Genomic DNA, 27,244 nt, shown 5'->3' on the forward strand with positions numbered 1-27,244 from the left:
GTCAAATTGCCCGAGTTACTCGTCGATGCATGTTAGTTCCAAAGCTGTTATACTCTCGGTTAATTCGATTACTTGCCGAAGGGCGTGAGGTACTATTAGAGTATTGCCCTGCAGTTAGATAGACCAAGCATTTGCAGTAATTTCGCTTGACTGCTGCGTTTGATATATAATTTTAAACAGCAGTGTTAATCGTCGATACCGCATGTTACTGCGGTGATTTTTATTTTCATTGTTACGATATATTTTTATTTTTATTTTCATTTTTATTGTGAGACAAGCGAGAGGAGATTGCATCCCAGCAGGAAATTGCGCCAGATTTATCGAGTGAGATAAAACACGTTAGAGGTTTAATATAAACGGTCTCGGAAACCCTGCGTCCCCAGTGAACCAGAATTTGATACTTCATTCTTCTCACAACGTGACTGTATAATAACAACACGATCCCTGCATTCGATTTTCTTCACCATCTTCTGTTACGCATTTTTTTATTTATTTATTTTTTTATTAGTTAAAACTGCTCTCGCCTCCATTTACCAGTATTGGGATTTTACGAAAAACGTGCTATTCGGGAGATAAAATGATGGTCCTTTGCTTTGACGAAATTCCAACAGCGTTGACGAAGAGTGTAAGAGTACAGGAATGAACTATATAAATGATGAAACCGAAACGTAGTTACGGATAGAAATGAAATTGCCGCTACAGTACGATTTTGGTGAATGAAACCGTGGTTTGAAAAAGCAAAAACCTACTTTGCCCCGTATACATAGAAGGGTTGCATGCATAAATACATGTAGGTATCATAAAGAACGCGGAGAGTATCGTTTGCTACCTGTGCAGCTCTAATGAATTTCCCCTCCCCCTCATCCTACCCCTTTTTCTACCGCCCACTGTATTTCTTTCTTTCAGAAAATTTACGAGCGAATCGGGCGGTTGTTATTCGCTGAATGTAACAAGCCGTCGTTGGGCGGTTTATTTGCAAAACAGTTGACACCGAGTTTGGGATAGGAATTACTGATTTGGCGCTAAAAGTATCGGAGAATTTTCCGCCTAATCCGAAAACCAGAGAGTATTTGCCCCTGGCAATTACAAATCCCAATATTCAACGTTTCTCCTCGCGAGAGACGAGCGAATGAAAACAACCGGAAGAGAAAAAGCGCTTATCGTATGACGGAAAGACCAAGAAATGGCTTTTAGCCCCACTTCTTGCGAAATAATTGTCACGCCTCGGATGAGCGAGTGAATTTTCTTTCTTATTTTTTTATACATGGAAATAACAAATTATACAACCTACCGCTCGCACCGAATCTCGAATTATTTACAAACTGGTATATTATGTATTACGCCTCTACATAACATTTATATATATATGTACATAATTATATACTATAGAAGCATAACGCGACATGGGAGCGGGTTGCGGAACTTGCTGCACGCGTAGAGAGGCGAATGGCAAACCCCCCTGGGGTAGAATAATGTCCGGGAAATTTATGTTTGACAGCGCACCCGTTCTGCACTGGAACCCTTCTCATGCATGCATGTGGAGGGATCTGCAACGATCCTGTCCCCCGCACCATGTGGGTGAAATGCACCTGAATCAAAGTGAATAACACCGGCGCGAAATGCGCAATTATAACGCTGAACCGTTTACGTCGCGCACGCTGTTGTGGAAATGAAATTTTCACCCATTTCTTCCAGGTTGACGTCACGGAGCTTTGTCCATCGGCATCTGTTCTCGCTCAGCAGCTTACTCACGTAGAATTGGAACGACTTTCTTACATCGGCCCGGAGGAATTTGTCCAGGCATTCGCCAAAGTGAGTCTTCCAATTATTTCGAGCGCAAATCGGCAATGATCTCGCATAATTGTATGAATTTTTATACCGGTCGTAATGAAAAAAAAAAAAAAAAAAAAAAAAACGGTGTGTTTTGGAAAATTGAAGCGTTTTTTTGAGGGAAAAACTTTTTGTTTCATTTTTGTACAGGAGTCACCGCACTTGGAAACTTCGTTCAAAGATATGAAAAAAACCAGAAACTTGGAGTCGTACGTGCAGTGGTTCAACAGACTGAGTTACTTTGTGGCGACCGAAGTCTGCAAGGTAATTTATGATCGTTTTAATAATCTTCACGTATTTGATGGAAAAAATTGACATGTTATCTCGACTTTTCTCGCAGTGCTTAAACGCTTTTATAATTGTCCGGTGTAATAATAACGGTTAGAAATATTATGCATAGAAGTCAGAAAGTGCAGCAATATTGTTTATTACATAAGTTTACTGGAAAAACTTGAATTATACTTGTTTTATTTGTATATATTATTTTTCTTCTTCTCAATTTTATTTCCCGTTTCAAGTTTGCCATGGCTGAGTATGCATAAGAGAGTAAAGTTATTCCCGTAGCAGTCTCTCGTAGGATAACTAAATATAAAGAGAAATGAAGAGGGAGAAGGAACGCTAAAGCGAGAGAGTTGGAAAGCTTATCAGATTATCCGATTATCACGGCGCTAGAAAGTTCTTCTCCCTGCGTTCGCCATTTATTCACTCGCTTCTTTCTGTTTTTTTTTTTTTTGTTTTCTTTTTCTTTTGCCTCACGTTTTCTTCTTGTTCCTTCTTATCTCAGAAGTAAAGCGTTTAACGATAATTCGATTCGATACAAATTTGAAAAACTCAATTATGATTCTTTCTTCAAACCGTATTTCCTCCCTCTTTAAGCATGCAAAAAAGAAACAACGAGTAAGAGTCGTCGAGTACTGGATAGAAACGGCCAGGGAATGTTTCAATATCGGCAACTTTAATTCTCTCATGGCTATAATCGCCGGTCTCAACATGTCACCAATTTCTCGGCTGAAAAAAACCGTAAGTCCCAATTATAGATAGAAATTATATGATATTTATACATTATCTTTTCTCCGCCATAAGTACGTACAAATTGTAATTTAAGCAAAATCCGATAGCACGTTGAAGTAATTTTAAAAATTATGGTTCATTCAATATTTAGGCACATTTAACATCGCGATTTGTAGTAAATAAATATATTTCTCAAAAATATCTTATATCCACTGCAATTTTTACGTGTATAATATCAGATGAATATAATATCCATGCCACGCGAAATAAAATTTCCGAAATCTGTTCTACATTCATACTGAGCGTCCGATAACATACACTCAGTTCAATAATTGAATTGAAAGAATAAAAACTGGCTAGTGCAATGTAAGTCAATTTTTTTTCTATCACCGGTTTAACACCGACGTCTGCAATTCAATTTTCATAATTATGCTTTTACAGTGAAATTATTGATTGATTTTTTTATAGTTCAATATGATCACATTGAAATAATATCGTTAACGCATATTTAAGATGCTAAACCGTGTTTCAATAAACGCGGTGACTGGATACAAAAATCTTGACTGTCTCCCAACGGTTTTTCCAACGGTTTTAATTATACGACCCTGTTTTACTATCTCACTGTTCACTGTTTCTCTTTCTCTCCACGATGAGTGGATTCGCGTAATAGCTTTACCTTGCGCAGGGCGGCGTTAGGTATTCGGTGTTCATTTCATTTGCGTCCTTGTTGATTTACGAACTTTCGTTAATCAATTTCGCAACCTGAACCCAACAGCGGATTCAGAAATTCTCAAAACAAATATTTATCGTTGGCGAAGTTCTACAGGCTTTTCATTTAATGATTGCTCTCGCGGTGTAATTTAAAAATTTTCCACGATACGATCATATCTGTGTATACATAGCGATTCACGAAACCATCTTAAAATACTTCGTATAACCTGTGGCAACGCGGATTAGAGATACAATTTCACCTGGATCCAGAATGCATGCGTCTCAAGGGGCATCGCAAACGTGAATGAAACAAGAAAGAAAAAGAAAAAAAATATCGAAACTCCGCTGACGCCTTTTTGCCTCTGTCTTATTGCTTCCAGTTCGCGTTCCACGAACCATCTCGGTCCTCGGTCGTCTCTGGAACAGACTTTGGTGTGAAATTTCCGGCGAGATAACCGGAAACTTTGCTTCACCACGTTCCATTGGCTTTAGTTTTTCTTGTATAAGGAATTGTAAAAGAATCGACTAAGACGACGTCGACGACGCTCGGTGGGATAAATTGTTGGTCAGTCAAGACTTTAGCCTTGATTGGAAAAGAGTGGAAATAAAATAAAGTTTCACTGTGGGTTCGGCGAGCTTTTATTTGATCCTTTAATGAAAAACTTTTCTATCGTGCAACGAAAGACCGCGTCTCGGTACCTGAAAAGCTTCACTGTGCTTCAATATTTTTAGTAGTGTATACGTTATAGTTTGGATTTCGCGGTGTATACATTTATAACGTAAACTAATCCTAAAATTGTTATTTCTACGTACGGCATCGCGTCAAAATACCCCCGACCAAATATCCCTGTAACAAAATATCCCTGAGAAAATATCTCGCGAAAAAATATTCCTGTAACAAAATATCCCCGACAAAATAATCCGCCAACAAACATCCCTGATTACTAACTGTACGATAATATACGAACGACAATGCCTCGCTCATCACTTATCATTTTTAAAATAAGTTCGAAACCACACGAACTATTCCGTACAAGAAACGTAATGGAATATTTATTTCAGAGATATTTTGTTACAAAGATATTTTACAGATGATATTTTTTCGGGGGTATTTTTTCCTGAGATAAATTGTCATTGCGTAAGTGCAAGTTCGGGAATTACATCGTCGTGTAATTGTTTTATGACAACATTGGCGACGTATAGGTTTATTCGATATTTTCATTACATTATCTGCTCAAGAACATGTAATTCGCCGATCCTTTTATGCTTGACGACGTGCGTAACTTTATTACACGCGAATTGTACGCAGGCGTGTATTTAAACATGATGTATAGACATGACGCGAAGTTGTGGAAACTCAATTTCCTCACCGGGATTCTAATCATATTTTACCGACTGTAATTTTCGTCCCGGACAAAATTGAACGCATAATTTGGGTACCTACGTTTTTACCCGGAAAAATTTGGCACAATAACAGATAATTTTTCTCCCTCTTTACACAGTGGTCAAAAGTTCAGTCAGCCAAGTTTTCGATACTGGAACACCAAATGGATCCGAGCAGTAATTTCAGCAGCTACAGAAGCACGTTGAAGGCAGCGATGTGGCGAAGCGCCGGAGCGACTGACGAACGACAGCGTATAGTCGTGCCATTTTTCAGCCTCCTTGTCAAGGACCTTTATTTTCTGAACGAGGGTTGCAGTAACAAGTGAGTATACGTGTGGGATAAGAAACGAGGCGCGAGGGTCGCCTTCCTCATTCCCTCTCTTCTATTCCACTTTGCTGCGTCTTACACTTGATCACAATGATCATTCGATCCCTTTCTATACTTCACTCTTCAATCTCTCAAAGTTATTTACGCGATGTCTCGCGGCAACTTCGCAAATCCCCAAAATCGAACAATCAACCATCCCTCGATTGGTTTGCGCCTGGTGCAATGTACCTATATCGTTTGGAAAAAGAAATCGAAAAGAAACGGGTAATCTTGAAAAATGCCGTACAGCAGACACCCCATCCTTACATTGATCCTCATTCACCCTTTCTCAAATTCTTATTCGCTACACAGATTCAGCGCGTACCATAATTTCCAACTATCGGTTATACCTGCACCCTCGACTTGAAACTCAAAGGGATCGATCATTCCACGCGTTCTCTTTACCTCCATCCCGCATTTTCCCCTATCGCTCTTTTATTTCCGGGGACATTTTTTAAAGCGATACTGATGCTTGAACGGACGCGTCTGCATGGTTATCGCCTATATTCATCACAGAGGTTCAGGGTTTCGAAGAAATTTATACATGCAATATGCTTCTACTTCTTATTTTTCCTCTACATAGTATATATAGGTATATTTATTTTCTTGTTTTTTGTTGTTTTTTTTTTTTTTTTTCACGCCGCGCGGTATCTTTCCTTGCCGCACACTCTCACCCGTCTTCTCCAAGTTTTTGTATATAAAGTTATTAAACTTGTAATGGCAAAAGTTGAGACGAAGATGGGATATAGCGCAGAAAATCCAAGACCTGCAGACGGATATTTCGGATCAACGTGCAATCGTCGCGATGGATATAACATTTACCGATCGTCATACAATATAAGCAAATATTATTAGGTTTCCAATAACGAAATTTGTTTCGGATTTTATTCTTCAAACAACTTTTTACATCCAGATACAATAACATTATACTCGTCAAATGATTGTCTTTGATAAAAAAACAAAAATCTTCAGGTAATTCACTCGGACTCGTGTGTAAACCACTTTGCCCTGATTTCTTTCCGTGCACACGTTATGTATGTATACATATATATACGTATATATATATACCTATATCGTAACGGCTTTGCAGTGAGATTTAACGCGCAGCCCTCATCCCTAGAAATTGAGAAACTTTCAGCCGTTATCTCGACGTGTTGCTTGAGAATTTCTTGGTAAAATAGGCGTACAGAGCTAGGCGTGCGGTGGGGAAAATTACACGCAGAGATAAGGATCAGCCCTGCGTTACAACTTTTAGTAGTATTGCATTAATAAATAATTGTTCTTACAACGAGCCAAGATTTAAGTAATGGAGAATTTCATTCAAGTAAAACTTTCATCGAACATCACTGTTATAATAACTTCTTCTTTTTTTTTAGACGTTGGAGTACATAATAGGTGTTGTTCTTTTTTTCCGTTGCTTGTGTCCCGATTTATACATTCCGTAATTTCATATAATTCGGATTCGATAAACGTTGTGTTTTCATTTTTCTCATTCAGATTGCCAAATGGACACATTAATTTCGAGAAATTTTGGCAGCTCGCAAAACAAGTTACGGAATTCATAGCATGGAAACAAGTCGCTTGTCCATTCGAGAAGAACGCGCGTGTCATCGCTTTTCTTCAAGCGAGCCCTGTACTCACGGAAAACTGTAAGTTTAATTACTTTGTTAATGATTTGCGAACAAAATTCAAAAAGCGAAGACCATCTTTTTAGCTCTGCCGTGTGACAGTAACTGAATAACGTATGTGTATACATATTTATCGATTTCTTCGCAGCATTGGCTTTAGCGTCGTTCGAATGCGAACCACCGGATAATAACCCAGAGAAAGAACGTTACAAATCGTTAAAGTGAGTATTATTGGTTTTAACATAAAAATCGTACTTGAAGGTCGTGTTATTTTCGTGTTTTTCGCACCAGGCATCGCATCTAAATCCATAATTATTCCTATTTTCAATTTGTTTTCCCGCAGATCCGAGTTAAACGCTCAGTGAGTTGGATACGGGCGATTAAAAGACGTCATATTTGAAAGGTACTGAATACGCGAATTACGAATACGATTATTTAAGGGAATATTACATATGGGTGAATAACTTTATACCTATATTAAATAATATAATTGAAATGCGGACGATAATATGAATGAAACGATTCTAAACCCATGGATTCGTCATACGTATGAATTATACATATAGTCAAAGTATTACAAGGTATTAACTAGGATTTTAATACCCATCAATTGCATGGTCTGCGTTTGGCCATAGACCCGGAAATCATTATAGAGATCTCACCTTCAATATAAGTACATATACTGTAGTTATACGATATATTACAAATTGTCGATAACGCAGCAAAATTTCAAACTTAACCGTTGAAACACTTTCGGCAATTATTTAGTCGAGCGGAATTTTCTTTGATCCATTCTTCTTTCCACTTCGATTATAACTTTCAAGATATGACGCTAGGCACGCGGCTTATGCAAGATCGGAGGAATGCTCTTCGAGCATGTTACTTCTGCCCAACTTCGCCGCCAATTTTATGGAACAATCTCCTATGAAATACATTCAACATTCAACAATTCTTGCCCAAGTTTCAACATGATTATAATTTTTCAAATCGCAATCGGCGGTCATCGGATTCACGTGACAGTATCGTATAGGAGTAAGAATAGTTCCTAAGCCTCATCAAACCTCGTGCATTAAAAAATCTAAAATACGGATATTACATGAATACTATATTATTCGTCAGATCGCGATATTTTTTGATCGAAAATCTCTCCAAAACCCAGATTACGGTTTTTAAATGTAATACAATCATCGGTCATATTTCTTATAATTACGTATGTATAAATTTGATAATTGCTACCATTTTTTCTTACCTTTCGTCTCAGTCACATTAGTCTAGGTATTCTTCTTTGTCACTTTTTTACGATAATTATACGATAAATTTTCTTCGCGAAGATTGTAGACTTTTTAACGCACGATTCAACTTGTACATAGCCCTTTTGATATACGCTAAATTAGGTGTGAGTAGATTCGTTCCTGTAGTTTAAGTTTGATTTAGGAAAACAAAGTATATAACCCGGTTTACGTACTTATTGTTAATCGGACTAAGTTTCAATGGACAACGTTAAACGGATTTGGTTATTTCAACCACTAGAAAAATGCTAATTCAAATACTGAGTGTGATCTTTCCCGTTATTAAAACCTTTTTATACGTAGTCGAGAAAGTTATTAAAAAGACCGTTATAACTCTACACTATTTACAGTCCGAATCGAAGTAAAAATCCATCTTTCATATACGGTTGTACATGTGATGATTTAAACATAATTTCACTGGTCGTGTCCGTACAAGCATATTATGTCGATTGAACAACAACGGTCAACACCTTACATTATAGGTATACTAATTCTGCAGAATATAATGTTAGTTTTGAACAATGATTATACAACAAGTTACAACAGTTTTTAAAGTTTAAATATATAATATACTTTATCAAATTTTTAATGAATTTGAAAGTATAGGGACCAAGTTAATTTCTTCCGATCGTGAATATAAATTTCGAGATCCCATGATAATTTCATATAATAATCCATCACTTACAACTGATAAATAAATACGTTTTATTGAACATTTCATCATTTAATTAACAATACGCCTCGATGTAATAGTCTTGTATGTATTTGATTTACCCATCTGCATTATTTAGTCATATCAAAATCTTTCAGTGGCCAGCTACTACGTCTTAGAGAAATATTTTCCTTAAACCTAAATCAATCGAATGCCTTAAATATGAAAATCTATATCATATTTTCATCCACATATTTGCTGGTTGTGTTATGCAATATATTTATTTTGCATGAATGAGATTGATTTCGGCTCACTTACATCGTTTGATAATATTTCGACCATTTGTCGCAGTCGATTATAGCTACAGGCATGTACAAGTAAAAAATTCAAAGCCTTTACCCCCCTCATAATTTATAATTTCTTGATTTTGAATCCCACAAGTTTATATACAAGGCATTTGAACTTCATAGAATATATCGAAGATAGCTATACTATATGCACGGTATCATAGAATATTAAAAATTAATATTACTAGAATTCCAGAATTGAATCGTCAATATTCATAACTACAACTAGTAACTGTGAATCTAATATTTACTTCGTTATAGTGAAAAGTATATTTCCGTGACTCTGATAAAGTTTCCCTGTTTATTAAAAAAAATGAAAAATTCTACACAGAAATTTTTTTTGGTGGCAGTATATCCCTCGGATAAGATCTGTAACTCGTAATTTATTCGGCTCGACCGTCCCCAGAGATTGTAAACATTAATTATTGTATCGCATTTATTGAGAACGGCGTATATTTAGAAATACGTGCGAGCAAAAAAGTAATTCCTGTTCAATATCTTGGAATTTTAATCATCATTCTTTGTCGAGGAGCATTTTCGTTTTGATTATTTATTATTATTATAATTTTTTCTCATCGATTTTTACTTTACTTTACTAAATTTTCATATCTTTTGGATGTTAATAATAATTTTTTGGTCTTTTTAAATACTGTCACCTAATCCTAATCACCAATGTCTACAGTAATAATCAATTGTAAATAAACTGTCGTGTATATACCCGTTGTCTAAATATAACATAATGCTAAACAATATAATGCTATAGGTGAATTTATTGAAATAATTTTGAAGCTCCGACAATGTTCACTTTGACGAGCTTGCTGACATTTATGTTATCGTATGTATAATTATGACGTCGTGTCATATAATTTCTGCTTTACTCTAGTCACTAGCTATTAGTTGAACTTATTATATTTAAGAGTATGTATATGTAAATAAAAGGATACCGGATGCTAATAGTAGTCGTAGTAGCGTAACACGTTAAATTATCTACCATAGTGCAGGTTTCCAAAACTCATAGTTCGCCGCCAATTATTTATCAATTACATGCAACTAACCATGTGCAGATGTGTTGATGAAATTTGCATAATACTTTACTGTTATTCTTAGCATCGGGTATTCTTTTACGTCGTTTGACATTTTTCTTATGTCTTTTTATGCCTTTAGAAATTAGATTAAGATTGGTTTCATACCTTTAATTTAAGTTCGTCCTATACGTGTTTGGCTATTAACATTCCCATAGCGTAACAATGTCTATACGTCTGAACATCATATTTTTACCCCCCTAGCACCATATAGGTAAAAGCTCACAATGAATAATCATACCTGAAAAAAAGTAACTCAGCGTGAAAATATTTAGATTATTTATGTGAATTATTATAAACATTCGTAAATCGCCTCACGTGTTATTACTTTTGTTATTTTGTTTCCTCTCAAACAACGCACAACACAATCGTTTGTGTCATCTCATCTATCATATACTACAATAGTTGCATTTATTGTATTCTTTTTTTCAAATTATCTTGAGAAAAAAACGAAAGATTCAAATTTCAGTATTTTCAATATAATCATGCAACGTAATGACATCATATATTTAAAAAATATATATCACGCTTTGATCGAGTAAACGAACGTTATATTATGTCGTAAACAAATTTCAACTCATTGAGAAGAAATTATCTGGACGATAAACATAACAATAAAACTTGACAAAGTCGGTGTCATAAATTGTCGCTACGAGTACGACGTGTATTGCTGAATGATAAGAAATCAAGATGCCAAAACAAAGAAGGAGTATAAATGAGTATTTACAATTACCATACTCTACGTTTTCCGTATAATCACGAAGAGTATGATGCTAAACCATTTTTAATTTCGTTCACTCAATTTTTTTTGCACCCATTTTTTTAGAGTGAAGCCGAAGCTGATCCGCAACTTTCGTATAAACAGTCGCAATTAGGAATTCGGTAAACTAATTATTATAGCGGATATAACAAAACAATACCTTTTTAATAGAAATAATAAAATTTTATTATTTAAATAATAAGCTGTTGAGATTTTATTGTTAATGGCTATTTATAATTCATACCAGTATATTTATGTAAACCTAAAGTGGAATTTAAACGAAAACGAACCAGTTGAGTTCCATAAATGAGGAAGATAACAATTGTACTTCCCACCGTAACCGATCCTCAACCATAATTCACTTTATTTTCAGTACAAAATCATTATCTATAACTTTCTTTTTTATTGTAAATAATGCTGCTTTATACTTGTTTTGAATTACGTTGACACGCTATACATAATAATATATCTACTGTTGTAAATAGATTCAATATCAGAACGCAACAATTATGTAGAAGCGATAATGTCTATTGAATAAAGTACAGATTAACATAAATACGTTTCAGAAATTATGTAACTATTATCAGTTTTGTAAAGTGAAAGCAACAAATTTGATTGATTATCGATAAATTTATAGGTGTGACATAATAGGCATATATTTTTAGAATAAGTAAAAAAATTACATTTTAATTATCTTTGGTTACCCAGTTCGAAATAGATCAGTACCCAGTAATATCTTCTCATCATAGATTGGTTCGAAAATTATCAGATACATGGTTTATATTATTTTTATATATTTAAAATAATTCATCAAAGTTGGTCATAGTGAAAAATCTTTTTATTGATTATTTAAAAGGTTGTGACGTTTCTATTGGCTACGGCCAATCATCTTCAGGCAATCTGTTAACATTTAATATGTTGCTTGACAATGTTTGGTTTTTGTTAACATTATTATATTATATTAATTTTATCTGAATTAATATGCATGTGTTATCACTTTTTTCTTAGATATGTGATCACATAGATTTAATTGTTTGATTGTGTTTTTACTATGACCAACTTCGACGAATTATTTTTAATATATAATCACAGTGGTCACTAATTTCAAACTCCTATATATACAGATGCACATAAGAATTATATATAATATATATATGTATATATAATTCCTACGTGCATCTGTTAGTGATTATGTAACTTCTGAACGACTTAACCGATTGATTTCATACTCATGCAATACATTTGTATTGTTGAGACGATAGTTCATAGCTGTATACATACCTATATTTATTATTAACTTATTTTGCATATTAACACATCATCACTCACATACCGGACATGGCAGGATAACGTCTGCCAAGCCAGCTAGTGTTCCCATAAATTCCTGTACATCCTCTACATTCTGGCTGAAGATTGCTGTATTTTTTGCTCAATCCATTTCTTGTAATGAGCTATGCGAACATATACTCCTGGTTTATTAGCTTCTCCACAGTGTTTTCCCCAACTTGTTAAACCGTATAAAGTGAATGCATCTGTAATTGTTGAAAATCAAATTATCAATAGAAATATGAAATCACATCTTGCTACATACACAAATTTATACATACTGTTATGAATGCAGGCAAGAGGCCCCCCAGAATCTCCGTCGCAGCTGTCGACACCTTCATTCAAATAACCGGCACACACCATGCCATCACTAATCGCACCTTCTCCATAAACATAATCCGCCTGACACACAGACTGATCAAGTATCGGAACCCAACCAAAGCGCAAGAAGTGTGATTGAACTGTAATAAAAGATTGGAAATTTTATTTCAAATCATTTGAATAGAACAGTCATATGCACATTGTAATAGTATACACACCAGACTTTCCAGATTCAATACTACCCCAACCACTGATTGTGCAATTCAATCCTGGCAAGTATTCAACGTTTTCAGGTGGCAAGCAAATGGGCATTATATTTCTGCCTAAAGGAATCCCTTGCCCCTTTAGCATCACCAAGGCAATGTCATTGTTCATGCGTTGCCCCTTGCGAAAATCTTCGTGTATATAGTAATCTTCAATGTTTGCTTCTACTTCGGTACCGTCATCAACCTATAACATAGGTATTGTACTGTTTTATGATTTACTGTAAAGCTTCTGTAACATACCCATAACCTTTTTTCCAAAACCATTGATTGCAAGTGATTGTGTAATTCTATTTTTTATTGGTAAAGTCTGCTCACCTCTGTATTATAATCTCCAGCTCGTACAAAATACATTCCCTTATTATAGCCTTCTAGGCAGTGAGCTGCCGTTAAAACATACAATGGAGATATTATCACCGCACCACACCAATGATTCGATCTACTGTGTCCTCTAACTCTGAGACTTGCCTAGAGATAGTGAATGACCGATATCAAGAAAAGGTTCAAAACATATTCACTGGTTTAAGGGAAGGACACCTTTTCATGCTCAATTCATTTTTTTAATAGTTTTACCTGCCATGGATATGCCCCTTTTTGAGCAACAGACCCTTGAACAACTCTGGCCATATACTCGTCATTTTCATCAAAATCTTCAATGCGTTTACCACAATCTGTAGGCAATATATCATTGGCTGTGACCTCAGGTAAGTACGGAACTGACTTCTGAAATCGTTTTAAAACGTTTGGGAATGAAATAAATTTGCGAAATATATCTTTCAGTAGTCCAATACTCTTGAGTAGTTATAACACCAGATATTTTTACTATTTCGAATATCCGTCAATCATCCAAGTGTTTTACAATAATATGGTATTCCTGAACTGTACATATATTGAAGTTTTAATAGCCGCTGTGTAAAGCAATCTGTAGAACAGGCTCATGTTGTTTCATCCAAAAGAAACGAATGGGTATAATGTAATGAAACAAGTTATTTTGCATGTCTGTCAACAAAATTTTATTCTACTCCTATTGATTATAATTTACAGTAATACATTATCATGGAGCTAAGAAAAACTTTACTATATTTTCCAACTGTACGGAAGCCCATGTTCTAAACTTAAACGTCTGTCATAAAACTACTCTAATCTTAAAGTTTTATCGATATTAATTTACCTCATGTCTTATTACTTCTCCAGACTCACATCGCACACCGACGTCTTCGTCATGACCGCAATTGTGGCGGCCCCAATGTTCATGATCACACCTGTATAATTGTGTCTCGTTACCAGAGCAGAATACCTGTAAAAAAATGTCAAAATTATTATTTTCTCATCGTATTTTAACAGTATGCCGTAGAGCGTGTATGTAATATCACACTTCATCAGATATTACTACCGTTCATCAAATTAGCAGTTACTGTTACCTCATCTAACCAAATAGGCCCATCTCCAGGTCCAAAAGCTCCATTCTTTATTGCAGTTGCAGGTCCTCCATAACCCAATGATCTACAAATGACTGTAGCAGCTGTATCTGAAAAATCGTCATCACAAACCGTGCCCCAAATACCGTGGTGACGCACTTCGACTCTTCCTTCAAGAAGATTACTACCCCCAGAGAGCCTTAGCTCAAAAGGTGCCTATAAACGTTCACGTAATCAATTATAATGGGATTAATGGTACTCTAAATTTATTTACTCTTTTGGAATATTTTGTTTCATATATGTGGATGTTACCTCACAATGCTCTGGACCTTCATCAGAACGATCACTACAATCTACAACTTCATCGCATATGAATGGTGTTGGAATACACTCGGGACTGTTGTCACACTTCCAGGACCCATCTTGACATGTGTTCACTGCTGTTTTGCAAACTATACCAACGGCCTCTTCAGGGAGGCAGTTGTGAATGCCCCATCTATAATCATGAGAGAATATTCAAAAGTTTTAAGGATGTTGAATTTGGAATTTGACTTGAATTGTGTAATCTAGTCGTGCAACGTACCCATCGAAATCGCATTCCCTTAGCGAGGTCTCATTTCCCCTACACTTTAATTGATCCATTAAAAATAACTGTGAATCGGCATTGCCATAGTAACCTGCAGGCCTGACTTCTTGAGCACCGTATATGAAACCCAGCTCCTTGCACGCAACATTAGCAGCAATCATTCCAAAACCATCGTCACACACCTGTCCCCATGTTTCCCATACTGTAATAAGGTAAGCAACAATTGGTATACACTGATGTAGTTCCACTAGTAATTCGTAGACCATATTGTAACTGATTGCAATACTATTATACCGTTTTCATCTTAAGATTACCTTTGACTTCCACTCTACCCTGATTGGTATTGTTGGATCCGCTTAATCTAATTTCATATCCATAATTTTCCAAATTACAACTGCTTTCATCAGTACGATCTCCACAGTTATTTTTTCCATCACATAGTAGTGACTGATTTATACATTTTCCATTTCCGCAAACGAACATATCACTACAGTTGATGCTTCTTTCATCCATTTCATAATAATCATAATCTATGGAGGGTTGTAGGTCTCCAGTAAGCCCGATGTTACTGTCACTGAGTAAACAGACATTCCCATCAGCTCTAAAATGTGAAATAACAAATTTTAGTATTGAAAGTTCAGTACCTGGAATACTATCAGAAACAACTGTATTGATTAAATCATATATTACTTTGTTTTATGAGAAAAAAGACCAATATAATCTAAACATACTTATGACTGAATGATCGACACGTAAAATCAGCTTCCTTACACCTGAGAGCACATGTTTTCAGTGGAGTGTTTAACCATTTCTCTACATCGTGGTCATCTAAATGATGTTGTTCTATTTTTGTATAAAATTCCAAGTGCTGAGAACAGTCCTGTTCATCAACTCCATTGGTGCAGTCCTGAAATGTTATTAAAGTTTAATGTTAGACAGAAATATTAGCTTATCATTATTTATCAATTGAAAATTAAATGACACCACATCATCCTATACCTCTTGGCCATCACAAATCCATGGTGATGGAATACATTCGCCAGGTGTGCATTCAAAATGTTTTGGCTTGCAGCGTCCTGCTGTGACAGTCCTTATCATACCTAAAAGAATATTTGAAGAGTAATTCATTACCATACATTTGAAAAGATTGATAAAAGTTTCGACAAAATGTACAATTTGTAATGTAGTCTACCTTGTTCGGCACACGGTGGAATGTCACAGTGTTCAAATTCGCCATTCAGTCCAGTAAAACACCAAGGTTTCAGTTCCCTGTTTGGATTCGGATTCCTACAGTAGTTATGTTCTTTCAATTTTTCTCTAATTTCATCAGAAACCACCTGTAATATAGCAAAAATGAAAATTGAATGATTATAGGTTGGGACATTTTCAGCAAAGATGAATCAGCCCTACCTTAAAATGGAGGTGCTGCTCGATCGCCTCGTCATTCCATGGAAGACACTGTGCTCCTGATTCTGTGATATTTGCTTTTCCCGAATAGTGCTGGCCCTTGCCATAAACGCATCCTATTACGAGACATTAGTTATGAGAATTGTAGTTTTTAAGCGATATTTCTTACAATTAGTATTTGTTTTACCAATATCATTGTAGACCCTCTTGCAGATGTACGAATGTCCTTTGGATGATGTAGCACAGTCCTCAATGTCCCAAAAGAAGTAATCACTCAGGCAACTTTTGTCAGGACGATTATAGCAGGAAAATATACGCTTCATGACAACGCATACTGGACGTGAGCCAACCGATGGAGATATTCTTTCGTCCTGCATCCAGCCAGGCCACCAATTGGCAAACCTAACACAGAAACAAAATTCAATTTATACACAACTACAAGCAGCCTTACTGTGTAATTGAAATAATGATTGTAGTGAGCAATAACGTACCTAAACTTGGCATGATTCGAATCTTCCCAGAGCCAAATTGTTCTGTTTAAGGTTGTGAAACCAAATCCTGATGTCATGATAGAGTTGACATCTGGACGTCTCTGCACCAGCCACTCGGATATAAAATTGTTCTCTGTTTGATCGAGAACATCCAATAGCCTTGCCCCTATACTATTACAGTAGTCCAAAGCCTCAGCATGATTTAATGCTGTATCGGGGTTTGCCAAATGATAGCAAAAACCTCTGTGCGGTATTTCATCTTCTCTGCAATAGGCTGCTCTGTTTGGTAAACAACGGATTCCAACAGCATCGCGGGATACGTCACAATATGGATTGTGTGTGAACCTGATTTTAATTTAATGAAAGTTACAGTTTACAATAAATTAATTTTACAATAATTAATTAACTATTGCCAGGATGTCCGATCAGAGCTATAAATTGTGATAGTAACGGCTATACATATCCAAGTTTGTATAAATTGCCTAGTTGTTAGACATGTATTTTTTCAATCTTACTTGCAAGATTGGAAGTATGTTTCATTTCCAATGCAATCCACACTGTCGGCTGCTACCCAAGGTAGCTCATCATTCTGATTATTATTTCCTTGCCATGCCATTTCAGCTCCCCTAGCAAAAAAATATAAAAAATTGACTTACCATCGTATATAAACTGTGTACTTTGTTTTCAAGATTTATACGAATGGGGAGAAATGAGATACAATGCAATTTTCGGATTAAAATACCTTGTGTATCCCAACTGCCTGCAAACAATATTAGCTTTTTTGAGGGTCCATGCATTTCTATGATCGCATACAATTCCCCAACCAGGCTGAGTACCTTGTACTTCTAAATAACCTTCCTCCAAAATAGAACCGCCACGCAGCCGCAGCATCTAGAAATTGGTTGTATAAATACATATTGCTGATTGTGCCTCGAATTAATTCATATTATGCACTGAAGAACCATCAAATTTTCATCAGCTGCAGCATTGTATAGATTGAGAGTTGAGATTAATTGCTTGTCTCATTATTCGGAACTGCCTCAAGTATACAATATCACATTGCATGTACTGTAATTAAATATTTATCATACTCAATTCATCGTTAATATCTCACCTGGCCAGATATTGGTGTAATATTAATCCATTCATCCCAGCCGTTTATGGGCTGAACACCTTGTACAAAGTAAACAGGGAAAGGAGGTTCACCTGAAAAGATAGAACAAATCTTCGTAACGTCATTTTTAAACGAAAGGTCAAACAATTTTATTACAATTCAGACCTGTATCTGAAGAAATTGGATGGAAATTTAACTTTCAAGTTGTTTTTGTTGAAGTCATCTTCATCTGCTTGTGTTGCATAATTCAATAATTAGAAAGAAAGGGTAACATATTGTACTTACCAATTTCACGAATATTGTAATACCTTTTTTGTACAAGAGGACGCAACATTCCTGCAATACATTAACATTTTCTACCCACCTTTACTGTTTACGAATTCTACACCAAAAATATCTAGATCAATTTCTTGATTAGTAACTTTCATGATTCCTGAAGTTTTTGAACCCTCAGAAATTTGTCTATCATCTTTATCAAGTTTTTTATCTTCCATAGTGGCTTCAGTCTCTACCAAAGTACTTGTAGATTCAAGTGTTGTATATTCAATTTTTGTTTCATTCAATTTTTCGTCATTATCCTTGTCACTATCAAACTCAATTTGAGCGTGGAGTGTATTTTTGTCAGTTGTGTCATAATCTCTTTCCCCTTCTGCTAAATTATATATATAAACATAATTTCTTGGTTCATTATGATATAGATTGCATCCTGTATATCGACTAATTTCCGTGGTACATGTCGAATTTTTTCTACAAAGTTATCCCATGCAATTAGTCTAAAGTAACATGTTTTTAAAGCCGAAAATTTACATATTCTACTGGTATTGACGTTCTTGGCTTACCAAGATATTTAGAATCGATTTGTTATTCAATGCATTATTCATTTGCTGGTTTATTAATGGTACTAAAACATTGTAGTGGAGGTTTTTCATAATAAATTGATAATGCCAAGCAATTTTTTGGCTTACCTAAAACTGAAACTCCATTTTTATTGCCAAATTTTTGTGCATCAGAATGTCCTTGATTAATTTCTATTTCTTTCGTAATGTAATGACCCTGGATTTCATTTACATTCGCATATATTCCACTTGGATACCAGTTTTTATTAATCATTGTCAGATCGGTTGAGTTTCGGTAGTGGAAATTCTTCCCATCTGTTTTTCTTTGTCTTTTTATAGTTTTAGTGCCAGGCTTGCTAGGAACTTGATGAAAAACATTTGTTCTCATTGTCCATTGATCTGATTTCGAATCAAGATCATGATCACTTTCTCTGTGACCAGCCAGATCTATTTTTCCTGATGAAAGACCTAACAAATCAGTTTTGACTGAGGGTAATTTTTTAGATGTGTGTATTGTATTCTCTACTACTCTGCTATTCGAATTCCCGTTTCTGAACATGGTATCGGTGTATTGATCAGTATTGAGTATTGGAGATTGGATCATGTTTTTATTACTAGAATTCCTGTGAATAATATCTCCGTACGTTTCATTCACGTCCATATTTCCCTCTGTAGCATGCCAGTACTCTTGACCATATCCTTGATTCGTTATAGCATATTGCCCATTTATAAATGATGACCCCAGTGCATTATTATTCGGTTGATATTGTGAAAAAGATATTTGATTATTTTGTAATAAGTTAGAAGGATTGTTATTATTTGCTGTATTCGTATCTGGTTTATGCTTATTATAAAACATGCTATCTTGATGCAATGCATTAAGAACATTCATGCTGTTTGCAGTACCCGGATTCTTATTTACATCAATTGATTTTGAACCTATCCCAAAAAGAATTATTATATTATTGTGCATATTGCATTCTACTTGCGTTGACGAAAATATTATCACTGTACGCATTTTGCATGGCAAATAGACAAATTCCAAATTATTTTCACAATGTGCATATTAGTAATACTGTAGTAAATACAGTCTCACCTGCTTAATTATCAAGTCAATGTTGTGGAATATAAAAATACTGAGATTTTTGAGAACAGTATTTTTTTTACATGTCGATAAATCGCAAGCAAATATATTTAATAGAATTTAAATTTACAAAATTCAATACCTAATCGAATTTCCAAATAAAAAAATCCTGTCGGGAAATAATTGTACTCTATGAATCAATGTGCAGAATATTTTAAACCTACCTTGTTGCCACTGATGGTTCAGAACTGGATTTGTCGGGTGTTTGTCTTCTTTCTCTTCAGCTGTCCATGTACTTGGCTTAAACCGACCAGGTTGATCAACAAATGTCTCTGGTTGATTCCAGCTCTGCTGACTCGTTACGCTTTCGGGTGTAGCAGGAGTTATAATAAATTGTTTGCCATCATTTTTACTTTCATTAGAATTTTGTCCCTCGCTTGGCAATCTATAACTACTGTCCACGTAAATATTTTGATCTGACCCATATTGACTCCCCTCAGAATTATGAGTGTTACTTTGACCAAGATTTGGGTCATTATAATACGTATTCGGGTTTCCATTAAAGTTACCACTTAGTGAACTTTCGGTTTGGCCATCATTGCCTTTGTCAATCCTATCATTTGAATTTCCTTCATTATTATAGTTATAATATGGGTGCCAACTTACAGTTGGATTGCTATTTTCATTTCCACGATTATAGTTATTTCCATAATCTTTTCGACTGTCAAATCTTTGATTATTCGGTACATTCGGTACAACACCCCAGTGTGTTCTATGATCAAAACTGGTTTCACTTTGTCTCTCCGAATTTCCCACAGAGGATTTTATTCCAAAATCGGAAATTTCTGTTGTAGTTTTCAAATCTTCTGGCAAAAAAAAATCATAAAAATGAAAATAATTGTATGGTCTTTTTTTTTGCTGTTGTTCACTACAGGTCATACAGAGATAGTATTTTTGTACATAAGAATAATCTACTACATTATAATACCTTCACCGCAACCTTCCACGTTGTAGGGAAAATCGCAGACACTTGTTAATGGATTGAAGACAGTTCCGGGCCCACAGTCCATTATATGTGTATTCGCATTACTACACTGTAAAAATTTTTTACAATCTGTCGGATGCCGGAACAACCCTTCTTGACCTTCAGAACATGTCACTACGTCAGGTTTTATCCGTTCCTGAGGAAACTGTAGATTCATATCACCCCGCATATCAATTCCCTGCCAAACAGGAATAGATGTCGGATCCGTCTTAGGTTTCAATGCATCTTGAATTAAATAAAAAAGCATGTATATTACAGTGCTATCGTAACAGTTCTGACGCAGTGCTAGAATACCTAGGAAACATTCAACATAATTTTACTAATCAATTCTTTTCAGGAATCATACCTTCACAACCTTTCACATTGTAAGGCCAGTCACAAACGCTGACTGTAGGATTGAAAACTGTTCCTGGACCACAATCCATGATAAACGTGACCCCATTGGCGCATTGCAAAAATTTGGTGCAATCAATTGGATGTGGCAATAAACCAGTAAATGAAGGTGGGCATGATGGATGCTAAGACAACCATAAATAAAATTCTCACATTACAGTCTCCTAACAAACGAATTAGTACAGATTACTGTCATTTTTCTTGCCTGATTAGTTGCTGATGGTACTCTCCATTCTCTTTCTGGTTCGGAAATTTGTAATGGCTGTTTCTTTGCCGATGGTCGTATGTTATATTGATTATGTAAATCAATTAATTCACTGCCATAACACTGGACTTTTGTTGGAAAATCACATTCAAGAGTTTCAGGATTGAAGAGCGTCCCAGGTGCACAGGGTTGAACGAAAGCACGGCCATTCCAGCAGTTGACAAAAAATTTACAATCAGGTGGGTAAACAAATTGACCTGTTGCATCAGGTGCTGGACACACAGCTCCAGTTTCTGAATCGTATTTGGCAACCCTAATTGATTTAACCGGTTTCGCTTTGAAGTCCTTTGTGTCTTTATAAGGCTTCTAATTTTGGAGAAGTTGAAAAAATTAATCAATATTCTATGTAATTCCATGTACTCTCTATTTTATGCTGCTCGCTGAGTTATATTTACCTTAATCTCGATAGCAAAATCTTCATAGGGTTTTTGATTGTTAGTATTATCAACAAGCCATCCGTTTTCGTAATAACTATTTTGATCAGAGTATCCGAGATTCTGATCCTGACCATAACGATGTTGAAAAGCAGAATTTTCTTGTTGACCATCCTGCCCTTGGTCGTAGTTATTATAGAAATTGTTTGTGCTTTGCTGTTCTATTTTCCTATTGAATGTCCCATACTTAGAATATGTGTAACCGCCATTGTTGAAAACAACAGGTTTCTTGGGACGCAACCCTGAGTCTTTGACTCCTTCAGGGACTTGAGGTTCAATCGGAATTGGAGTCGTGCTACTTGGTGAATACCACAGGATGGGAAACTCGCGTCTTATGGCAGGTTTAACAGCATGAGTTTCTCTTGGATCGAAAATCTATATGCAATTTTCGATTATGAATATTAATACATAGGTTCTCTGACTCAAGCTATTATTGCTAACATATTACACTATATGAATTCGAAATACACAACCAAAGTGTTCGAAATCTTACCGCAAGCGATGTATTACAAAAATATATAATAGTCAGCACAGCAAGCAAAAAAATGTTTTCAGATGGTTTCATGGTCGGTAAATTGATGAGTCACTGTGGATTCTGAAGAGTTTTATCGAATTAATATATTATATTAATTTTTCATCATGTAACGTCACCACGCAACACTCACTCGCAGACCATGTACTTGTGCCAAACACTTTATTTTATAAATTCCTATACTACCGATGACTTCCTTGTGAGTAATGCGTTCAATTTAGTTTGCAGCGCAAAGTTCTACACTGGGTTATCTTAGGGCAGAGCAAAGGTCACCCCTACACTGCCTAATGGCATTCCATGGCATGTGAAATCAGTTGTACGCTTCCATGTGTGCACAGCTGGCCAATTGGTTCACTGTAGTGATCCCTAAATGTCAGCTGTGTGAGTTACAATTTAGAGGTCTAGATAGAATGATTGACGTATTTGTACCCACCATTTCTTATGAATCGATAGTACGAAGATAACATTAAAGCAGTAAACATAACAAAATGTTTTTCTAACAGTTTCTCCTTTCTGAGAAAATGAATCTTATCTAATTGTTTTCCTATCTTATTGGTAGGAAAGCACGATACTCAAATGAACATTACGCATATGTTAAGATATGTACAAAATTGGTATCCATCTCTCTTGCCAGATATGGCAAATTGCGAATAACCCTGTACATTTTTTAATTATTTGAAGTATAAATTTACGCTGAGAATTGCTGTTTTATCTTTATGTCTTCGATTGCATCTGTAAGTTGATAAACATACTTCTACATTGTTATAACTGTACTGTAGAAAAAGATGACAGGAAAAATTCATATCTGTACGTGGGCTCAAATAATTTGCTATTACTTTACTTTATTCATATACATATGTCAAGTATGCTACATCAGTTCAGTTTATGTACATTGAGTTTTATAATAAATACACATAAAAACATGTATAATGAAACATTTTACATCAAATCAACCATGCTCACACTTGAATTTTATATGGAAACGACGCTTCCCTTTATTACTGTAGTCTATGAAGTATGTCAAAAACCCATTTAAGATAAATTAGATCAATGAAATGTATTTTAAAAAAAAATGGCAATTTTAGAGTATCTTGGATATTGACAGAGTCAACATGATTCAAATCTAAAATTCAAGTGCCACGGAACTTGGTTGGTTTGTCGTGGAATATCCTAGGCGACGTGTATCTGCCTTTGGCATTACATTTCAGTAAACTTCAGAGTTACAATTATATTCTACTGTTACTTTTACGCATGAAATTAAAGTACCATTTGGTTTTTAATTTTGTATACATTTCACGATATGGATTTGTCCTTGCAGTCTTAGTAAGAGGTATTCCAGCCAATCTTCGCACCTTTGGTGATTGCAATAGCAGATTCTGGACAATACCAAACGCGCTGCTGCTTGCCCAGTATAAACACATGCACTATAAGTGGAATAGAAAAATCTGATCTCATGTGGAGCATTTTAACATCATATTCGAAATAAATAGGACTGGGTAAGTGGCATTTTGCAACAAGGTTGATGTTAGTAAAATTTACAAAGCAGGATTTTGATGGAAAAATCATTTTGCGAATTTAAAATAACTTTGCACAAATATACGTATGATAATTCTGAATTTTAAACAATCCTGAACGTCACAAATGACCAATTTTCCTATGAATCCATAGTTACACTAACGTTGCAAATCTCAGTCACGTATTGTAAAGCCTAAAATAATTAGTGCGTATTTGGTAAGTAATAAACGAACCAGGATATTCTGATGATAATGTATAGATACTAATAGTTAATGACAAGTGTATATACCGTTGTCATATATTTAAAATCTATGTTACTTACCGATGGAACGTACATCGAAATAGGTATCATTGCAATGGAAATGAATCGTAAAAAATAGAGCAAACACTTCTGTAATCTGGTATCCTCAGTCGTTTTCAACAGATTCATAATCTGTAAGAGTTTATCCGATTATATAGTAGCTTATCGTATTTCATACGGATTAATATTCAAGTGCAGATACATGAATTAGTTATTCTTACTTCAATATTGGCTAAATTGAAGAGTCCCACAGAAATCGGTACTATGCAAAATTGATCGATGGCAACCAAATTCGTTACCCATCCAAAACCACCGGTTGTCAAGTCCAGGAAATTTTTTTCAGCATCTATGTCAGAATATAAGAACCTATTAAAAATTGGTTCAGTTCATTAATTAATTCCATAATATTGTCTCATATATAACAAAGCCATCAGGAGAAGTTCTCTCACCTGTGCGACCTGGAGGTAACATGAAGCAGAGATTTCTCAGTGCAGCAGATATTGTTATCCACAATGGTATTTGTGTCCATAATACAATATATCCTTTACCAGGATGACAGTTTTCTCTTTGAATCAATTCATCCCATTTCTCCTTTACCTATGAAAAAAAGATGGAATAGCAAAAAGATTTGGATAGGCCATCTATGGTGAAAGTAAAAAAGAAAGTAAGTACCTTTGTATTATACAGCATCCTAGCATGATCTTCAGGACATTTGTAGTGTGATACAGCTACATTTGCTTCGGCTTGCAGTTTTTTAACAATATCACTCATTTCGATATTCAAATTTTGAACTTTGGCAATAATGTAATGCTATGATATAAATTATGCTCATTTAATGCGATGGTTCTCCACTAACTAGATAGCTATGTGTCTATTAAGTAACGAAATGGATGAATATTTACTTGATAAAGACTCAATGGTAGCGTCAAAGTACTTCTTACTATGACTGTGGTTAAAACTATGGTTGCCCACCATGGTAAACCAGTCGTAGACTGAAATGTGACCAAAGTATCTTGTACAAATTCAACAGGTGTGCTCTCCGATATATCTTTCCAAACTCCAGTTAACCGGACTTGCGGTACATACTGTGTCGTTTCACTTGAGAATTGCCTGACTCTAAAATGTTTAGGATGGAGAACCGTATAGCGAGTGCGATTGGCGAGCAATAACATCGAATTAATCAAAGGTTTGCTGCAATTTCTTGAAATGTTGATTCCGGTGTGTGAAGAACGTAAACCCGTTGCACTCTGTGTATTGAACTGAGACGGCGTATTTCGATCAAAATTAAATAAACTATCTTTACCTGCAACGGGTGACATAGTCTTCGACATGTGAATTAAATATGTTAGACTATTTCCACTGTCAATGTGACTGGCGCCTTGGTTCAGGTTAGGGTTATGAGTTGATCGCCGTAGATAACTCACGAGTCTCACATTGACTGAACACATTGATGCAGCATGTGTGAAATTTAGACTTCGTTGGAAGTAAAAATTATAGTTTATGGAACGTAGCATTTCAATGATATAATTTCAGTATCTTCCAATAACCTCTCAGAAGTCAAGCAGGCTCGATGGCGCGTCGGAAGACCGTTTAGAGCATGGTTTATGGTTCAGCAAAATGCTGTTGCTCCGTTAGCGCTCCGTAGCAGGCGTCCGTCTCTCTGCCGCGGCCTATGTTTAATTGGGATTCGAGCTCTCCGCTGTCGGAAAGCGACGTCTGATGCGCGCTGAGTACGAATAAGGATAGCATTAAACCGGCAGCATTTTTACGCTGACTGAAGAATATAACGACGGATAACCCTGGGTAAATTTTTGTGACCAGTTTTCGGCGAGCAAATGGGCCCGGGTGGACCTGGGAGCGTAGGAGAATAAATTTCTTCCACACTTCGTAGCAAAACAGTGATTATAGATGATCCATTTTCCAGGAGACAAACTAGATTTTCTGCAATAAAACGGCTATAATAGGAGAATGGTAGAATCATTCATTTCAAAATGGGATTCTATTCGACACGCGCTCGATGTATTCCATAACATTATTGTTCATAATTATTCCAACTTTTCATTTGCTCTCTCGCTCCTGAATTTTCCTAGGCATAGAATCGAAACGCTGTTTTAGCCAGTGGCGAGTAAAGCATCTACGTTGGGTAGGGAAGCAGAATTGTTTTCAAAAAGTGGTCGTATGGAAAAAAATTCAGAGCCACTGTGATACATCACGTATGCGCCAATTTTGATCGGGATAAAATGCATGCTCCGTATATGAGACAGTATTTAACGCAGTGGCATGATTCAAACACCTAAAAAGGTGATTGTCGGCGATTTCTTTTTTTTTTTTTGATAAAGAGAGAAAGAACGACGCTTCTTAACACTTCGAGTGTATTTTAACACACATTTGAAAGATACGAGCGAAATTTTTCATCATCCAACTGTCGCAGAACGGCAGCGTTATTAGCTAACCCGTTGACTGAAGAATATGTCTTTAGTCAAAGGCTGACCATCGAAGGGCCAAGCCGCTGGAATCGGCAGGAAAGATATATAACATGCGTATTTCTTGTCTGTAATGTGAAGACTAAAATCATTTATACATCTTGTCATATCATAGATCATACATCATACATCATAAATAGTATTAAAGTTCGAAACCAAAGTTTGGATGATCGGATGTTCAGAAAGTGACGTCACCGAAATTTTTTTTTCTCTTGACGTCATCGATCTATAGTAATCAGCTAGTCGAATTCCTCAGTCTGGAAACAACCGCGCAGTAGAGCGGACGTTTGAAAATCGCGTTCCGCAGATTGCGAGTACCGGGTTCTCTACCACCTGGATCCTGCGCTCTAGGTTCGCTTCTTGGTGCACC

The 27,244-nt window shown here is 35.8% G+C and overlaps 3 protein-coding genes and 1 long non-coding RNA gene across 10 annotated transcripts in view; 2 read left to right on the top strand and 2 right to left on the bottom strand.

The window, feature by feature from the left end:
- LOC124302430 (uncharacterized) overlaps positions 1-11,618 on the top strand; it is a 190,934-nt gene extending 179,316 nt beyond the window's left edge. Inside the window, exons 7-13 of the mRNA XM_046758623.1 lie at positions 1,696-1,812; positions 1,981-2,094; positions 2,707-2,850; positions 5,055-5,257; positions 6,800-6,951; positions 7,079-7,151; positions 7,274-11,618. Of these exons, the coding sequence (XP_046614579.1) occupies positions 1,696-1,812; positions 1,981-2,094; positions 2,707-2,850; positions 5,055-5,257; positions 6,800-6,951; positions 7,079-7,151; positions 7,274-7,295 (825 nt within the window). The 3' untranslated portion in view covers positions 7,296-11,618. The remainder of the gene's footprint in view (positions 1-1,695; positions 1,813-1,980; positions 2,095-2,706; positions 2,851-5,054; positions 5,258-6,799; positions 6,952-7,078; positions 7,152-7,273) is intronic.
- A 455-nt stretch (positions 11,619-12,073) lies between these two features.
- LOC124302404 (uncharacterized) lies at positions 12,074-22,638 on the bottom strand. 6 transcript variants are annotated; one of them, XM_046758587.1, is made up of 27 exons: positions 22,537-22,638; positions 22,005-22,418; positions 21,550-21,915; positions 21,298-21,469; positions 20,895-21,176; positions 20,131-20,769; positions 18,952-19,761; positions 18,351-18,638; positions 17,987-18,078; positions 17,615-17,763; positions 17,388-17,498; positions 16,873-17,217; positions 16,569-16,783; positions 16,385-16,497; positions 16,167-16,311; positions 15,974-16,074; positions 15,706-15,881; positions 15,289-15,575; positions 14,972-15,176; positions 14,701-14,884; positions 14,392-14,604; positions 14,142-14,267; positions 13,544-13,693; positions 13,289-13,438; positions 12,926-13,157; positions 12,668-12,847; positions 12,074-12,592 (listed from the first exon to the last, which is right to left on the bottom strand). In XM_046758587.1, exons 1-27 carry the CDS (start codon positions 22,606-22,608, stop codon positions 12,456-12,458), a joined length of 6,354 nt encoding a protein of 2,117 aa, XP_046614543.1. In that variant the 5' UTR covers positions 22,609-22,638; the 3' UTR covers positions 12,074-12,455. The 6 variants fall into 6 exon arrangements, with proteins under 6 accessions (XP_046614543.1, XP_046614560.1, XP_046614553.1 ...); XM_046758604.1 differs by having other exon boundaries at positions 18,952-19,278; positions 20,131-20,772; XM_046758597.1 differs by having other exon boundaries at positions 18,952-19,290; positions 20,131-20,772.
- LOC124302548 (uncharacterized) lies at positions 21,334-23,638 on the top strand. Of its 2 annotated transcripts, none has more exons than XR_006907726.1 (3): positions 21,334-21,453; positions 21,558-21,788; positions 22,268-23,638. It is a non-coding gene; the product is annotated as an uncharacterized LOC124302548 (long non-coding RNA). The 2 variants fall into 2 exon arrangements; XR_006907725.1 differs by having other exon boundaries at positions 21,382-21,453; positions 21,530-21,788.
- Positions 23,398-26,055, bottom strand: LOC124302495 (cytochrome c oxidase assembly protein COX18, mitochondrial-like). Its single transcript, XM_046758732.1, has 6 exons — positions 25,294-26,055; positions 25,064-25,201; positions 24,841-24,988; positions 24,613-24,737; positions 24,413-24,523; positions 23,398-23,999 (listed from the first exon to the last, which is right to left on the bottom strand). Exons 1-6 carry the CDS (start codon positions 25,903-25,905, stop codon positions 23,802-23,804), a joined length of 1,332 nt encoding a protein of 443 aa, XP_046614688.1. The 5' UTR covers positions 25,906-26,055; the 3' UTR covers positions 23,398-23,801.
- Between the last annotated feature and the right edge of the window lie 1,189 nt (positions 26,056-27,244).

Source organism: Neodiprion virginianus, chromosome 1, assembly GCF_021901495.1.
Source record: "Neodiprion virginianus isolate iyNeoVirg1 chromosome 1, iyNeoVirg1.1, whole genome shotgun sequence".
Lineage (NCBI taxonomy): Eukaryota > Metazoa > Arthropoda > Insecta > Hymenoptera > Diprionidae > Neodiprion > Neodiprion virginianus.